Source organism: Tachyglossus aculeatus, chromosome 11 (assembly GCF_015852505.1).
Source record: "Tachyglossus aculeatus isolate mTacAcu1 chromosome 11, mTacAcu1.pri, whole genome shotgun sequence".
Taxonomy (NCBI): domain Eukaryota; kingdom Metazoa; phylum Chordata; class Mammalia; order Monotremata; family Tachyglossidae; genus Tachyglossus; species Tachyglossus aculeatus.
The window spans coordinates 3288646-3301740 of NC_052076.1; the positions used below are offsets into that span (position 1 = coordinate 3288646).

The window sequence follows — 13095 nt, forward strand, 5'->3', positions numbered from 1 at the left end:
ACTTTCTATTCCCTCCTCCCGCCCCCTGCCCCCTTGTCCTGAGCCACCTTTTCTACTTTCCCTTTAACCAAGCCCTGCCACCTTTTCTGTCCCAAGCTCTAGACCCCCCTTGTCTCCAAACCCGCCCCCAATCCCGCTCCCCTTCCCCGGCTTATCCCCTGATCAACCTCTCAAGAAGCCAGGGCTTAGGAGTCAGAGGTCATGGGTTCAAATCCCGGCCCCGCCAACTGTCGGCTGTGTGACCTTGGGCAAGTCACTTCACTTCTCTGGGCCTCAGTTCCCTCCTCTGGAAAATGGGGATGAAGACTGTGAGCCCCCCGTGGGACAACCTGATCACCTTGTATCCTTCCCAGTGCTTAGAACAGTGCTTTGCAATCAATCAATCAGTCGTATTTATTGAGCACTTACTGTGTGCAGAGCACTGTACTAAGCGCTTGGGAAGTACAAGTTGGCAACATAGAGCGACAGTCCCTACCCAACAGTGGGCTCACAGTCTAGAAGTGTACATAGTAAGTGCTTAACAAATGCCATTATTATTATTATTATTATCTTGGTGGGCTCTCAGCGATGCTGCTATCATCTCTGACCCCTCAGAACCATGCTCCCTCCGGCCCGGCCTGTACCGTGCTCTCTCTCCTGCCCACCACCTCCTCTCCAGGCAGTCGGGACGTCTCATCTCTGAAACAACCGGGCCCAAGCCGCCCCTTGAGGACTCCCCCTACACGGAGCCTCCCCAGATTACCTTATTGAAGATACATCACCTCCAAGAGGCCTTCCCTGATGAAGCCCTCATTTCCTCTTCTCCCACTCCCTCTTGCATCTACTCCCTACACTCATCCCTCCCTCAGCCCCACAGCACTCATGTACATAGCCATAATTTATTTATTTATTCATATTAACGTCCATCGCCCCCTCTATAAGCTTGTTGCGGGAAGAGAACGTGCCCACCACCTCTGTTCTACTTAATACAGTGCTCTGCGCTCAATAAATATGACTGATTGATTGGTTAGGCGAGTGGGAATTGGGCACTGCGGGCTTCCAAAGGCTGGACAGCAGACCAAATCTTAGTCGAGAGCTTGGTCCAGTCAAACACTTAGTACAGAGCATTTCGCCCAGCGGGGCACCCAATAAATAGTGTTATCACTACTGATGATGATGATGGCATTTATTAAGCGCTTACTGTGTGCAAAGCACCGTTCTAAGCGCTGGGGAGGTTACAAAGTGAGCAGGTTGTCCCACAGTCTTAATCCACATTTTACAAATGAGGTAACCGAGGCCCAGAGAAGTTAAGTAACTTGCCCAAAGTCACACAGCTGACAATTGGCGGAGTCGGGATTTGAACCCATGACCTCTGACTCCAAAGCCCGGGCTCTTTCCACTGAGCCACGCTGCTTCTCTGATAGGGAGCCGGCTCTCCTGAAGTGTGTGGGGAGTTGGGGGCCTGGGCCTTAGAGAGGGGTGCTTGCTGCAGGACTCCCAGCTGGAGAGGAAAGGGGGTTCCCAGGGTCTGCAGAGTCTGAAAGGGCACAAGCTGCTTCTCACCAGCTGGTGAAAGGCTGGCACTCTAGGGGGCCCCTGGGCACCGGCTCAGAACGGAGGGCAGCCAGCACCACGGAGGCACGGTTTGCTCTTGTCGGAGGAATCCCGGGGCTGGGAGAGGCTGGAGGCTGGATGGCATGGTCCTGGAGCCCTTCCCCGGGCAAGACTCGGTCCCGAGATGACTCTTGCTCCTCTACCCGGGCATCACGGGAGAGTGGAGGGAAGGAGACTGTGGTTTTGGTCTCAATTTTCAACCAGAATCTTCTCCTGCGGTTTGCAGCCCTGCTCTGAGCCTGGGCTGGGGGAGACCCATGAGGCAGTAGTTTGACCTGGGCAGGCGGGCGGTTGGACAGCTGGCTTATGGAGCCTGTGGTTTTGGGTTTCAGGGAGTGGGGCTCTATTCTGGACCGGGAGAATTAACTCTGAACCTGGATGAATTTCACACTTGGGGATTTTGATTTTTAAACACTCTGCCCCTCCCCAAGCTCCCAACACCCCCAAAACCATTCTGGCTATCCCCCGGGACTCCTGGAAATGGCTCAGTTTGACTTTGGCCCTTGGAGGCCCACCCCCCAACTCCACCCTCTCCAGTCCAATGTCACGCACGGCCCCTCGGGGTGTCTCTGCCTTGATAACTCCCAATGGGCATAGGGGAGAGGCAGAAGAGCAGGGTTACCCACGCCTCTTCCAAGGCCTGCTCGCTGACTCTCTGCCCACTCCAACCTTGCCTGCCTCTTCCCCAACTGCCTGATTTACCCCCCAGCCCTGCTCTATCTGCCTCCCCACTCCTCCACCTGCTATTTATCCTCCCTCCCATCCAGGCACTCCCTTTTCCCTCCCCCTCACCCCGCATCTCTCCTTCTCTGGGACAGTGGGATGGGCTCAGGCTGGCCAGGATTTGGAGGGGGGAGCACCTGCCCACGGGATGAAGCTAGAACTCCCCCCCTACACCCCTAAAACTGTATGACTCAGAAAGGGCCGTTTCTCTCTGAGTGGGGAGGGGGGCAGCGCTGAATGCCTAGAGGTGAAACATCCCAGCTCCCTGCCCCTGGGACCTCCAAAATGGAGGGGGAAGGGCGGGAGAGGGAGGAGGGGAGAAGAAGATCCTGGGTCCAGTTCCCAATCTCCCTGAGAGACACCTAGTTGATTCCTCACAGCTGCCAGCGCCAAGGGGCGGGAGAACTGGGACTCTCGGCCCAAGTTGGGAGAAGGAAAGGCCTTGGATGACAAACACTCTCTCCCAAGGCCAAAGGGGGTGGGGTCTCTGGGGCTCTGCCCCCCGCCACATCCCTTACCCTCAGCCCCTCAACTTCTCAGGTCCTCCTCCTCCTCCGCTCCCTGCCCTGGGGCAGCCTGGTGTCTTGTTTACTGGAGGCTGCAGCCAGCAGCTGACCGAGGACTCCCGCCTTCCACCCCCTGCCGTGGGAATTCTGCAGGGGAAAAGGCCCAGGAGGGGGGGCTGGGAGAGCTGGGGAGGGATTCTCCATGGGCCTGATTATTTCCAAAGCCTGGTGCTAATTTTCTGATATGATCCGCACATCTTTGTGAGGCACTAAATCCTCATTACTTTTCCTGACCGATGCATTCTAATTAGATCAACACTTAAAAAAAAATTCACAATAGCCACAGGATGGCTTTCCATCTCATTAACTCCTCACTTATTATTTTCATGAAAATTACTGATAAAACTGTGCATCTCCATTTGGTGGGCCTGTAGCCTCCCCGGCTCCTATCTCGCATCTCTCCCGTCACCCGGGCTGCGAGCCGTTACCATGGAGACCCACAATAATAGAAACTAATAAATTACAAACGAGATGCTCCTTGAGCAATTATTGTCCCCTTTTATGCAAGTTTCTTGCTAATTTTGATCATAAGGGAAAGTACAATACGGCTCTAAAGGAATGAGTCTATTTCAAGAGAATATTAGCAAACAGAAGCCGGTGGCTTCCTCAGATCACTGATAAAGTGATTTGCTTATTTCGGGCGATCTAAAGCGGAAATAAACTTCTTCTTCTCCCCCCAAGTACCGGCCCCAGCGCGGACGCCCCCACGGTCGCCCAGTCTGCTCTTCCCATTGCCCCCCTTCCCGAGGCTTCCAGTTGGGAATGGGCAGGAGTTGGGGACGGCTGGCAAGCCGGCCTGTTGGTGATGGGCAAACATTCATGATGTGGTTGCCATGGGAACGCAGGTCTGGAGTTCTCCCCCCCACCCCCTTTCCCCTCCCACTGGAGTCATCTTGTCCCTCCCCCAGCCCCCAACGACCCGACCAAAACAAAGATGCTGATACAACTCTCCAGGCGGGAAGACAGCAGGGCCAACACTCAGAGCCTCAAAACTCCGGCTTGCTCTCAGCCCCCAGGCCACTCTCAGAACCTCCGCCCCTTAATAATAATGGCATTTATTAAGCGCTTACTATGTGCAAAGTACTGTTCTAAGCGCTGGGGAGGTTACAAGGTGATCAGGTGGTCCCACGGGGGGCTCACAGTCTTAATCCCCATTTTCCAGATGAGGTAACTGAGGCCCAGAGAAGTTAAGTGACTCGCCCAAAGTCACACAGCTGGCAATTGGCAGAGTCGGGATATGAACCCCTGACCTCTGACTCCAAAGCCCGGGCTCTTTCCACTGAGCACCCTGGCTGCCCTCAGTTCCCCCAAGGCCGATCCCTGAATTCCCCCTTCCCCAGTTTCCCTTAGAGCCCTCCCAGCAGCTGCTCTCAGAACATCCTAATCCTGTTGGCTGCCTTATGATCGATCGAGAAGCGGAGTGGCTCACTGGAAAGAGCCCGGGCTTAGGAGTCAGAGGTCATGGGTTCAGGTCCCGGCTCCACCAATTGTCAGCTGTGTGACTTTGGGCAAATCACTTCACTTCTCTGGGCCTCAGTTCCCTCACCTGTAAAATGGGGATGAAGACTGTGAGCCCCCCGTGGGACAACCTGAACACCTTGTATCCTCCCCAGTGCTTAGAACAGCGCTTGGAACATAGTAAGTGCTTAACAAATGCCATTATTATTATTATTATTATTGATGTCTGTCTCCCCGCCTCTAGCCTGTGAGCTCGTTGTGGGCAGGGATTGTCACTCACTCTTTATTGTTGTATTGTACTTTCCTGAGTGCTCAGTACAGTGCTCTGCACATGGTAAGCACTTAATAAATACAATTGAATGAATAAATGAATGCCCTCAGAGCCCCTTGGCCATCCTCAGGCCCCCCACACCCCCCAACCGCTCTCAGAATGCCCCCACCCCAGCTGCCTGAGTCCCCAGCAAGCCTCAAAATGCCCCTGCCTAGTTGCCCTCAGATGCCCCAGTGGTCCTCAGAACCTGTCACCCCACCTGACCTCAGACCCCTCGGCTGCCCTCAGAAGATCCCACCCTAGCTGACCTCCAAATCCCTTCAAACCCCTAGCTGCCCTCGGAATCCCTAATTCCAGATGCTTTCAGCTCGGCCAGCTGCCCTCAGCCCCACCAGTTTCCCTCAAATCCACCGGCTGCCCTCGACTGCCCTCAGATCGCCATGGTCACCTTCAGCATCACTCACAACTTCCCTCATCCCCCCAGTCCCCATTCGGCTCCTCTGGACTCTTCCTTCCCTCTCCTCCTCTCAGGCCAGGAAAACCATCCCCAGGTGGAGTGGAAGAAGTCCCTCCTCCTCTTTCCACTCAAGCCTCAATAATAATAATAATAATAATTTTGGTATTTGTTAAGCGCTTACTATGTGCAAAGCACTGTTCTAAGCGCTAGGGAGGATACAAGGTGATCGAGTTGTCCCATATAGGGCTCACAATCTTAATCCCCATTTTCCAGATGAGGTAACTGAGGCCCAGAGAAGTGAAGTGACTTGCCCAAAGTCACACAGCTGACAAGCGGAAGAGCTGGGATTTGAACCCATGACCTCTGACTCTCAAGCCCGGGCTCTTTCCACTGAGCCATGCTGCTTCTCTACGCTAGGCCAGTTGGGAGTATCCCTCTCCAGGTGGGCTGGATAATAATAATAATAATAATAATGGCATTTATTAAGCGCTTACTATGTGCCAAGCACTGTTCTAAGCGCTGGGGAGATTACAAAGTGATCAGGTTGTCTCATGTGGGGCTCACAGCCTTAATCCCCATTTTACAGATGAGGTAAGTGAGGCCCAGAGAAGTTAAGTGACTTGCCCAAAGTCACCCAGCTGACAATAGGCAGAGCCGGGATTTGAACCCATGACCTCTGACTCCAAAGCCCGGGCTCTTTCCCATTGAGCCACGCTGCTTTTCTATGTCCCTCTGGCCCAGGGCCTGGGATCCCCTGGCCAAGCAGGGCAGGGAGAGCACAACTGGAAGGGGGCCGTCCCTCTCCCATCCCCATCCCCTTCCCCTTCTCTCCCAAATCCCTTCTCCAGTGCCTTCTAGGGGAGGGTTGCCATGGCACCCTGGACTCTGCTGACCGACCCAGACCTCAATTCTGGACTCGGGAAAAGATGGGGGGTGTCGCAGGCTGTTACCTGGGGGTGCAGGTTGATGGAGGGCTGGTTGGGGGAGTAGGGACCGCCGAGGTCATTCCTGAGCAGGTTGTCGCTGTGCATCTTGGTTTTGAGGCAGGTGATGTAACGGTTGCAAAAGTCCTTACAGAGCTCGTTTACCTTCTCCAGCTCCAGCAGGTGGATCCTCAGGACCTGGATGGCCTTCACCATCTATAATAATAATAATAGCATTTATTAAGCGCTTACTATGTGCAAAGCACTGTTCTAAGCGCTGGGGAGGTTACAAGGTGATCAGTTTGTCCCACGGGGGGCTCACAGTCTTCATCCCCATTTTACAGATGAGGGAACTGAGGCCCAGAGAAGTGAAGTGACTTTCCCAAAGTCACACAGCTGACAAGTGGTGGAGCTGGGATTCGAACCCATGACCTCTGACTCCAAAGCCCGGGCTCTTTCCACTGAGCCACGCTGCTTCTCAATGGGGGACGGACGGACGGATGGTCCAGAAGTTAGAGCCCCCGACCCCAAAGAGAGCCCAGACTACCGGCTCGCTTGATCCAGGCTCCTTGGGGGGGTGGGTCCGCTAAACCAAAGCCAGTTGGGGAAGAGTTTCCACTTGGTGCCAGGCACTGCGCTAAGTGCTGGGGTAGATACAAGATAACCAGATCAGACACATTCCCTGTCCCACACGGGCCTCCCAGTCTAACAATTTTGATATTTGTTAAGCGTTGACCATACGCCAAGCACTGTACTAAGCACTGGAGTAGATGCGGGATAATCAGGTCCAACAATGGGGCTCACAGAGCAAGTCGGAGGGAGAACAGATATTGAATCCCCATTTTGCAGATGAGGTAACTGAGGCAGAGAATAATGATACCATTTGTTAAGCACTTCCTATGTGCCGAGCACTGTTCTAAGCACTGGGGAGGATACAAGGTGATCAGATTGTCCCATGTAGGGCTCACAGTCATTCATTCATTCATTCATTCATTCATTCATTTGTATGCCTCAGTTTTCCTCTTCGCTGATACTGGATAAACGACCGCAGACGACTCAGGGGACAGCAGAGGAGCAGCTCTGCATTTAGGCATCTATCTGACAGATTATTGCTTCTTCCTGTCTGATTAATATCACAGTGTCTCTCTTTTCCACAGGGATCATGTCTATTAACTCTGGTGTATTCTTCCAAGCGCTGAATGCAGTGCTCTGTGCACAGGAGGTGCTCAATAAATACCCTTGATTGATCAATTTTCTTTCTCCAAGAATGTCCGGGTGTTAGGGGCTTTTGAGGTCACCCGAGGGAGAAGCAGAACCATCCACCTAGGGTCTCGAGAAGGAACCCCAGTGCTCCTATAATAGCATTTATAAAAGCATTTATTAAGCAATTACTATGCGCCAAGCACTGTTCTAAGCGCTGAGCACTGTTCTAAGCGCTCCTTGACTTAGGAGACAGGAAAGGCGGGTGACCATAGCTTGCACTGCTCTCCCTGGCTCTTCCTCCGGATGAGGACAGTAGGACGCTGGGAGGGAAGGGAGGGCAGGGGGGTGTGGGCTGAAGAGGACAGAAGGATGGGCCAAACAGTACCGTGCTGGTGGAGAGCCTGAAGTTACATTTGGGAAGCAGTATGATGTTGGGGATAGAACATGGGTTTGGAAGTCAGAAGGTCGTGTGCTCTAAGCCCTGCTCCACCAGTTGTCTGTGGTCACTTCACTTCTCTGTGCCTCAGTTTCCTCATCTGTAAAAGGGGGATTAAGACTGTGAGCCCCATGTGGGGCAGGGACTGTGTCCAACTCGATTTGCTTGTATCCGCTCCAGGGCTCAGTAAAGTGCACAGTAAGCGCTTAACGAATGCCAGAATTATTATTATTATTTGGCCTTGTATGAACACTCTCCCCCTCCCCCTGAGAGGATTCTTAAGCAAATTAGAGGTGGGGGTGGGTGACCTCTGTCCAGTGGCCCTCAGTTTAGCCCTCCTTTTGGCTCCACCTCCCTCCAGCTTCTCCCCAACCTGCACCCTTGCCTTGCTAGGGTCAGAATGGCATCACAGCTCCAGCCCCAAACTCAGATGGCCAAAGACCAGACCCGGGCTAGTGCGGACCTGGCTGGGCTCAGCAAAGCCTCAGGGCTTCCGATCCAAGAAAGGAGGGGATTTCCATGCCCTTGGGCTTTAATGAATCGCGTGCAGATCAAATGTAAATGAATCTGGCCTATTTATGGAACCGGGACTGTGGCCCCTGCTTCCCCCAGGAGGTTCTGCTGGTGTGCCCTTCGCCCGGTTGCAGCCGGCTGCCTGGGCAGGAAGGGCAGCCCCTACACTAAGAGGGCTAAAGGTCTGGGCAGACCCCCAGGGTGACTGGGCCGGGGATCCCAGAGGCCTTGCCTCATCCCTTGCGGGTCCCTGGGGGCCTGGAGTCCACAGTCCTCTTCCCCCTCCTCATTCTGAAACCCAACTCTGGGCCTTGGCGGCTGGGATCCAGCCCCCAGCCCACTGGGGTCTCATTAAAACGTGCCCCATAAATGTTAAAAAATTTACACATAAAAAAATTCCATGCATGAAACCCAGACCGTACATTTTACGGCTCTGGCCTGAGCTCTTGCATAATATATAAAGCCGGGGCCCTGCGCTGGGGGCCCGTAAATCAGGCTGTTGGAAACAAAAAGTCTGTACCTTTCAAAGGGGTTTTTCAACTTGCAAATTTTACAAACTTTACCAAGTGTCTGTCAGCAGCTGGGGCTGAGGAGGGGCTGGGGCCTCCTGGCCTCCCCTCACCACCTCCTGGGGATTCCTCTTAGGCCCGGGGAAGGTCAGCTGGGGGGTGTGGGGAGGTGGCCCACTGGGAAGTGGAAAGAGCAAACCCATCTTGGGCACTGGGAGAGGAGAAGGAGCAGGTGGAGAAGGGTGAGGAGGAGGAGGCGGGAGAGGAGGGATAATTGTGGGGAGGAGTCAGAAAAGATTTGTTGCTAAGTCTCCAAGAGGATGCAGCCTCTGGTCCCTGGTAGAGACGTGGGAAGAGGTGCCAGACAAGGCTGGCTCCCTTTCTCTCTGCTCCCCGAAAGTGGCTGTTGGTCTGATTTTCTGCTGGTCCGTTCCCTGTCCCTGTTCCCTTTCCCTGTTCCTTGTTCCCCTTGGGACTGGGAGGCTGGGGGGGGGGGGGGGGGGGGGGGCGACTGGGCATATTTGAGTGCCATCAGTGGTCCCTCTTCCAGCTTCCGAGAAGCCTTCACTCCCGGGAGCAGCTCGGGAGGCCCCATGGAGCCGGGCATCAAGGCCGGAGCCGAAGGCGCGTTCAAACCAGCGATGATAGTGCCAAGGTGTGGGCATCTCTGCCTGGTGGACTGGGATCGGTGGAGGGAGAGGGAGGATAAAGTTTTCTGGCCCTGGGTGGCCCCCCGACTCCCCTGGTTCTCAAAGTCAGCATTCAAGGGCAAAGGCAAGGCGACCCGCCACAGATACAGCAAAAATAAATCTCTCAATTAGCTCAGATCATTTACTTGGGGGTCTCTCATTTTATGTCCCTGCTCAGCTGTGCCGTATATCTGTCCGGATAAAGAGTTACAGTCCGCCGGGCTACGTGTGCAGGGTGGTAAAAAACACAGATGCCAAATTAACTGACTGTGGCGTTACGCAGCTGATTGGGCTGATAACGACACGATCTGACCTTTTTCTAATTTCTAATTATGGGCATCTCGCCGGTGCCGATTCCATCATTCCCGCTCTGATGATGGTTCCCAGCTCTGCCCTCCTCCTACCCCTGGGGCCGGCTGCAGGGGCGGCGTCCAGCTTCCAAAGAACCCCCTCCTCTCCAAACACCACGCTGATCCGAGAACACACGGGCCCTTCTGGAATACCTGCGCCTCATCCACGGGCAGGAGAGGAGCTCAAGCAATAAACTTCTTTCCAGTCAGATCTAATCACTCACCAGACCCTAAGCTCCTCAAGGGCAGGGACCACTTTTCTTACTCCTAATGGATATCCCCAAGCGCATAATAATAATAAAAATAATTGTGGTGTTTGTTAAGCACTTACTATGTGCCAGGCACTGTACTAAGCGCTGCGTTGGGGTAGATACAAGCAAATCGGGTTGGACACACTCCCTGTCCCACGTGGGACTCACAATCTCAATCCCCATTTTACAGATGATGACGATGATGGTATTTGTTAAGGGCTTACTATGTGCCAGGCACTGTACTAAGTGCTGGGGTGGGGTGGATACAAGCAAATCGGGTTGGACACACTCCCTGTCCCACGTGGGACTCACAATCTCAATCCCCATTTTACAGACGATGAGGATGATGGTATTTCTTAAGCGCTTACTATGTGCCAGGCACTGTACTAAGCGCTGGGGTGGGGTGGATACAAGCAAATCGGGTTGGACACACTCCCTGTCCCACGTGGGACTGACAATCTCAATCCCCATTTTACAGATGATGACGATGGTGGTATTTCTTAAGCACTTACTATGTGCCAGGCACTGTACTAAGCGCTGGGGTGGGGTGGATACAAGCAAATCGGTTTGGAACACACTCCCTGTCCCACGTGGGACTCACAATCTCAATCCCCATTTTACAGATGATGACGATGATGGTATTTCTTAAGCGCTTACTATGTGCCAAGCACTGTTCGAAGGCACAGAGAAGTTAAATGACTCAACCGAGGTCACACAGCAGACAAGTGGCGGAGCCGGAATTAGAACCCATGACCTCCTGACTCCCAGTCCTGTGCTGCTTAACCTCTCTGGGCCTCACTGTCTTCACCTGTAAAATAAGATCCCTGCTCTCCCTCCTTCTTGGACTGTGAGCCTCACGTGGGACAGGGACGGTGCCTGATCTGACCTCAGTGCTTAGCACAGTGCTTGGCCTCCCAAGAGCTTAGTACCTTAGCTTAGAGAAGCAGCGTGGCTCAGTGGAAAGAGCCCGGGCTTTGGAGTCAGAGGTCATGGGTTCAAATCCCAGCTCTGCCAATTGTCAGCTGTGTGACTTTGGGCAAGTCACTTCACTTCTCTGGGCCTCAGTGACCTCATCTGTAAAATGGGGATGAAGAATGTGAGCCCCCCTGGGACAACCTGATCACCTTGTAACCTCCCCAGCGCTTAGAACAGTGCTTTGCACATAGTAAGCACTTCATAAATACAATCATTATTATTATTATTATTACCGTGCCCTGCACACTGTGAGCACTCAATAAATATGATCAAATGAATGAGTGAATATGGTAAGCACTTAGTAAATACTGTAATAATTATTCAATCAATCAATCAATCAATCATATTTATTGAGCGCTTACTGTGTGCAGAGCACAGTACTAAGTGCTTGGGAAGTACAAGTTGGCAACATATAGAGACAGTCCCTACCCAACAGTGGGCTCACAGCACGGGAATGTTAAAGGGGGTGGGGGGCACGGCGTTTAAACAGACCCACAGGTCACTAGCACAAAAACTAGGGTGCTGGATGGTCTGTCCTTGTATGTGAGGGTGGGCGTCCAGCACCCAGCCCCTTCCAGTGGTCATCATCAAACGTATTTATTGAGCGCTTACTATGTGCAGAGCACTGTACTAAGCACTTGGGAAGTACAAATTGGCAACATATAGAGACAGTCCCTACCCAACAGTGGGCTCACGGTCTAAAAGACAGTGGGCTCACAGTCTAAAAGACTGTGGTCCTACAAAGTGGCCTGGACAGCTGGATGGACGCGGGTCTGGTGCTGAGGGGTCGCGGGATCTGAGCCAGGGGAGGGGGCGGAGGGCCTGGGCTCTCTGCACTAGCCCACTGTTGGGTAGGGACCGTCTCTATGTGTTGCCAACTTGTGCTTCCCAAGCGTTTAATACAGTGCTCTGCACACAGTAAGCGCTCAATAAATACGATTGATTGATTGATTGCCCAGAAAGTCAGGGACCCTGAGGCCGGATGCCAGCCTGAGGGGGGCTGGTGCTCCTCAATTGTCCAAGGAGCCACCCCGCCTGCCACCCCACACACCTCCCTCCTGTACCCTGGGACAAAAAGTGGTCAGCCCCATGGCCCAACTGGGGTTAGCCAGCCCACCTTCTCCACTCCCTAGCACAGATGGCCTCTCAGAGGGGAAAAGAAAGAGTCACCGAATCCTTGGGCTGGAGGGAACTTAAATGGACCATTAAAGTCATTCTCTCCCTTCCCCTGCCTCTAGGCCATACTGCAGACACTCATCATCATCATCATCAATCGTATTTATTGAGCATTTACTATGTGCAGAGCGCTGTACTAAGTGCTTGGGAAGTACAAATTGGCAACACATAGAGACAGTCCCTACCCAACAGTGGGCTCACAGTCTAAAAGAAATCCAAATCCAAAAAAAATCCAAATCAAATCACTCAAATCCAATAATACTAATTGTGGTGTTTGTTAAGGGCTTACTATGTGCCAAGCGCTGTATTAAACCCTGATTACAAGATAATCAGGTCCCACAAAGGGCTCACAGTCTAAGTAGGAAGAACAGAGCAAGAACCCCCATTTTGCAGATGAGAGAACTGAGGCACAGAGGAGTTAAGTGACTTGTCTGAGGTCACGCGGCAAAGTGGCAGAGCCTCTATTACAACCCAGGTCCTGTAATTTTTTTGAGGGGGGAGGGAAATGTATATTTTTAGATCCCGTGGAAGAGAAGGAGAGGAAAGAACATTACATTTGTATAGTCTGTATAATTTATCTTCTCCCTGCTAAGGGGTAAACCTGGCTTTATTACAAGAGAAGTGACTTGTACTTCCCAAGCACTTAGTACAGTGCTCTGCACACAGTAAGCGCTCAATAAATATGATTGAATAAAATGATTCCCAGACCCAGACTCTTTACCCAAGGCCACGCTGCTTCTCTAGACTCAAAGCTCCTTGTGGGAGGGGAACATGTCAACCACTCTGTTACACTGTGCTCTCCCAAGCACTTAGTACAGTGCTTTGCACACAAAAGTGCTCAATAAACACCACTGATCGATCATATCACTTATATGTTTTTATTCCTAGCTTCAACACTTAGACACCTATGTTTATTCTTATTTTGCTTTTCATTGGTATGGTCAGTTAGCAGCATCGTATGCTGGATAGAGCAGGGTCCAGAGAGTCAGAAGGTCATGGGTT

General features: G+C 52.6%; 1 protein-coding gene across 1 annotated transcript in view; it reads right to left on the minus strand.

Annotated features, from left to right (window-relative positions):
• PKNOX2 (PBX/knotted 1 homeobox 2) overlaps nucleotides 1-13095 on the minus strand; it is a 180904-nt gene that overhangs the window by 22526 nt on the left and 145283 nt on the right. The window contains exon 6 of the mRNA XM_038753795.1: nucleotides 6019-6207. Coding sequence (XP_038609723.1) covers nucleotides 6019-6207 — 189 coding nt within the window. The remainder of the gene's footprint in view (nucleotides 1-6018; nucleotides 6208-13095) is intronic.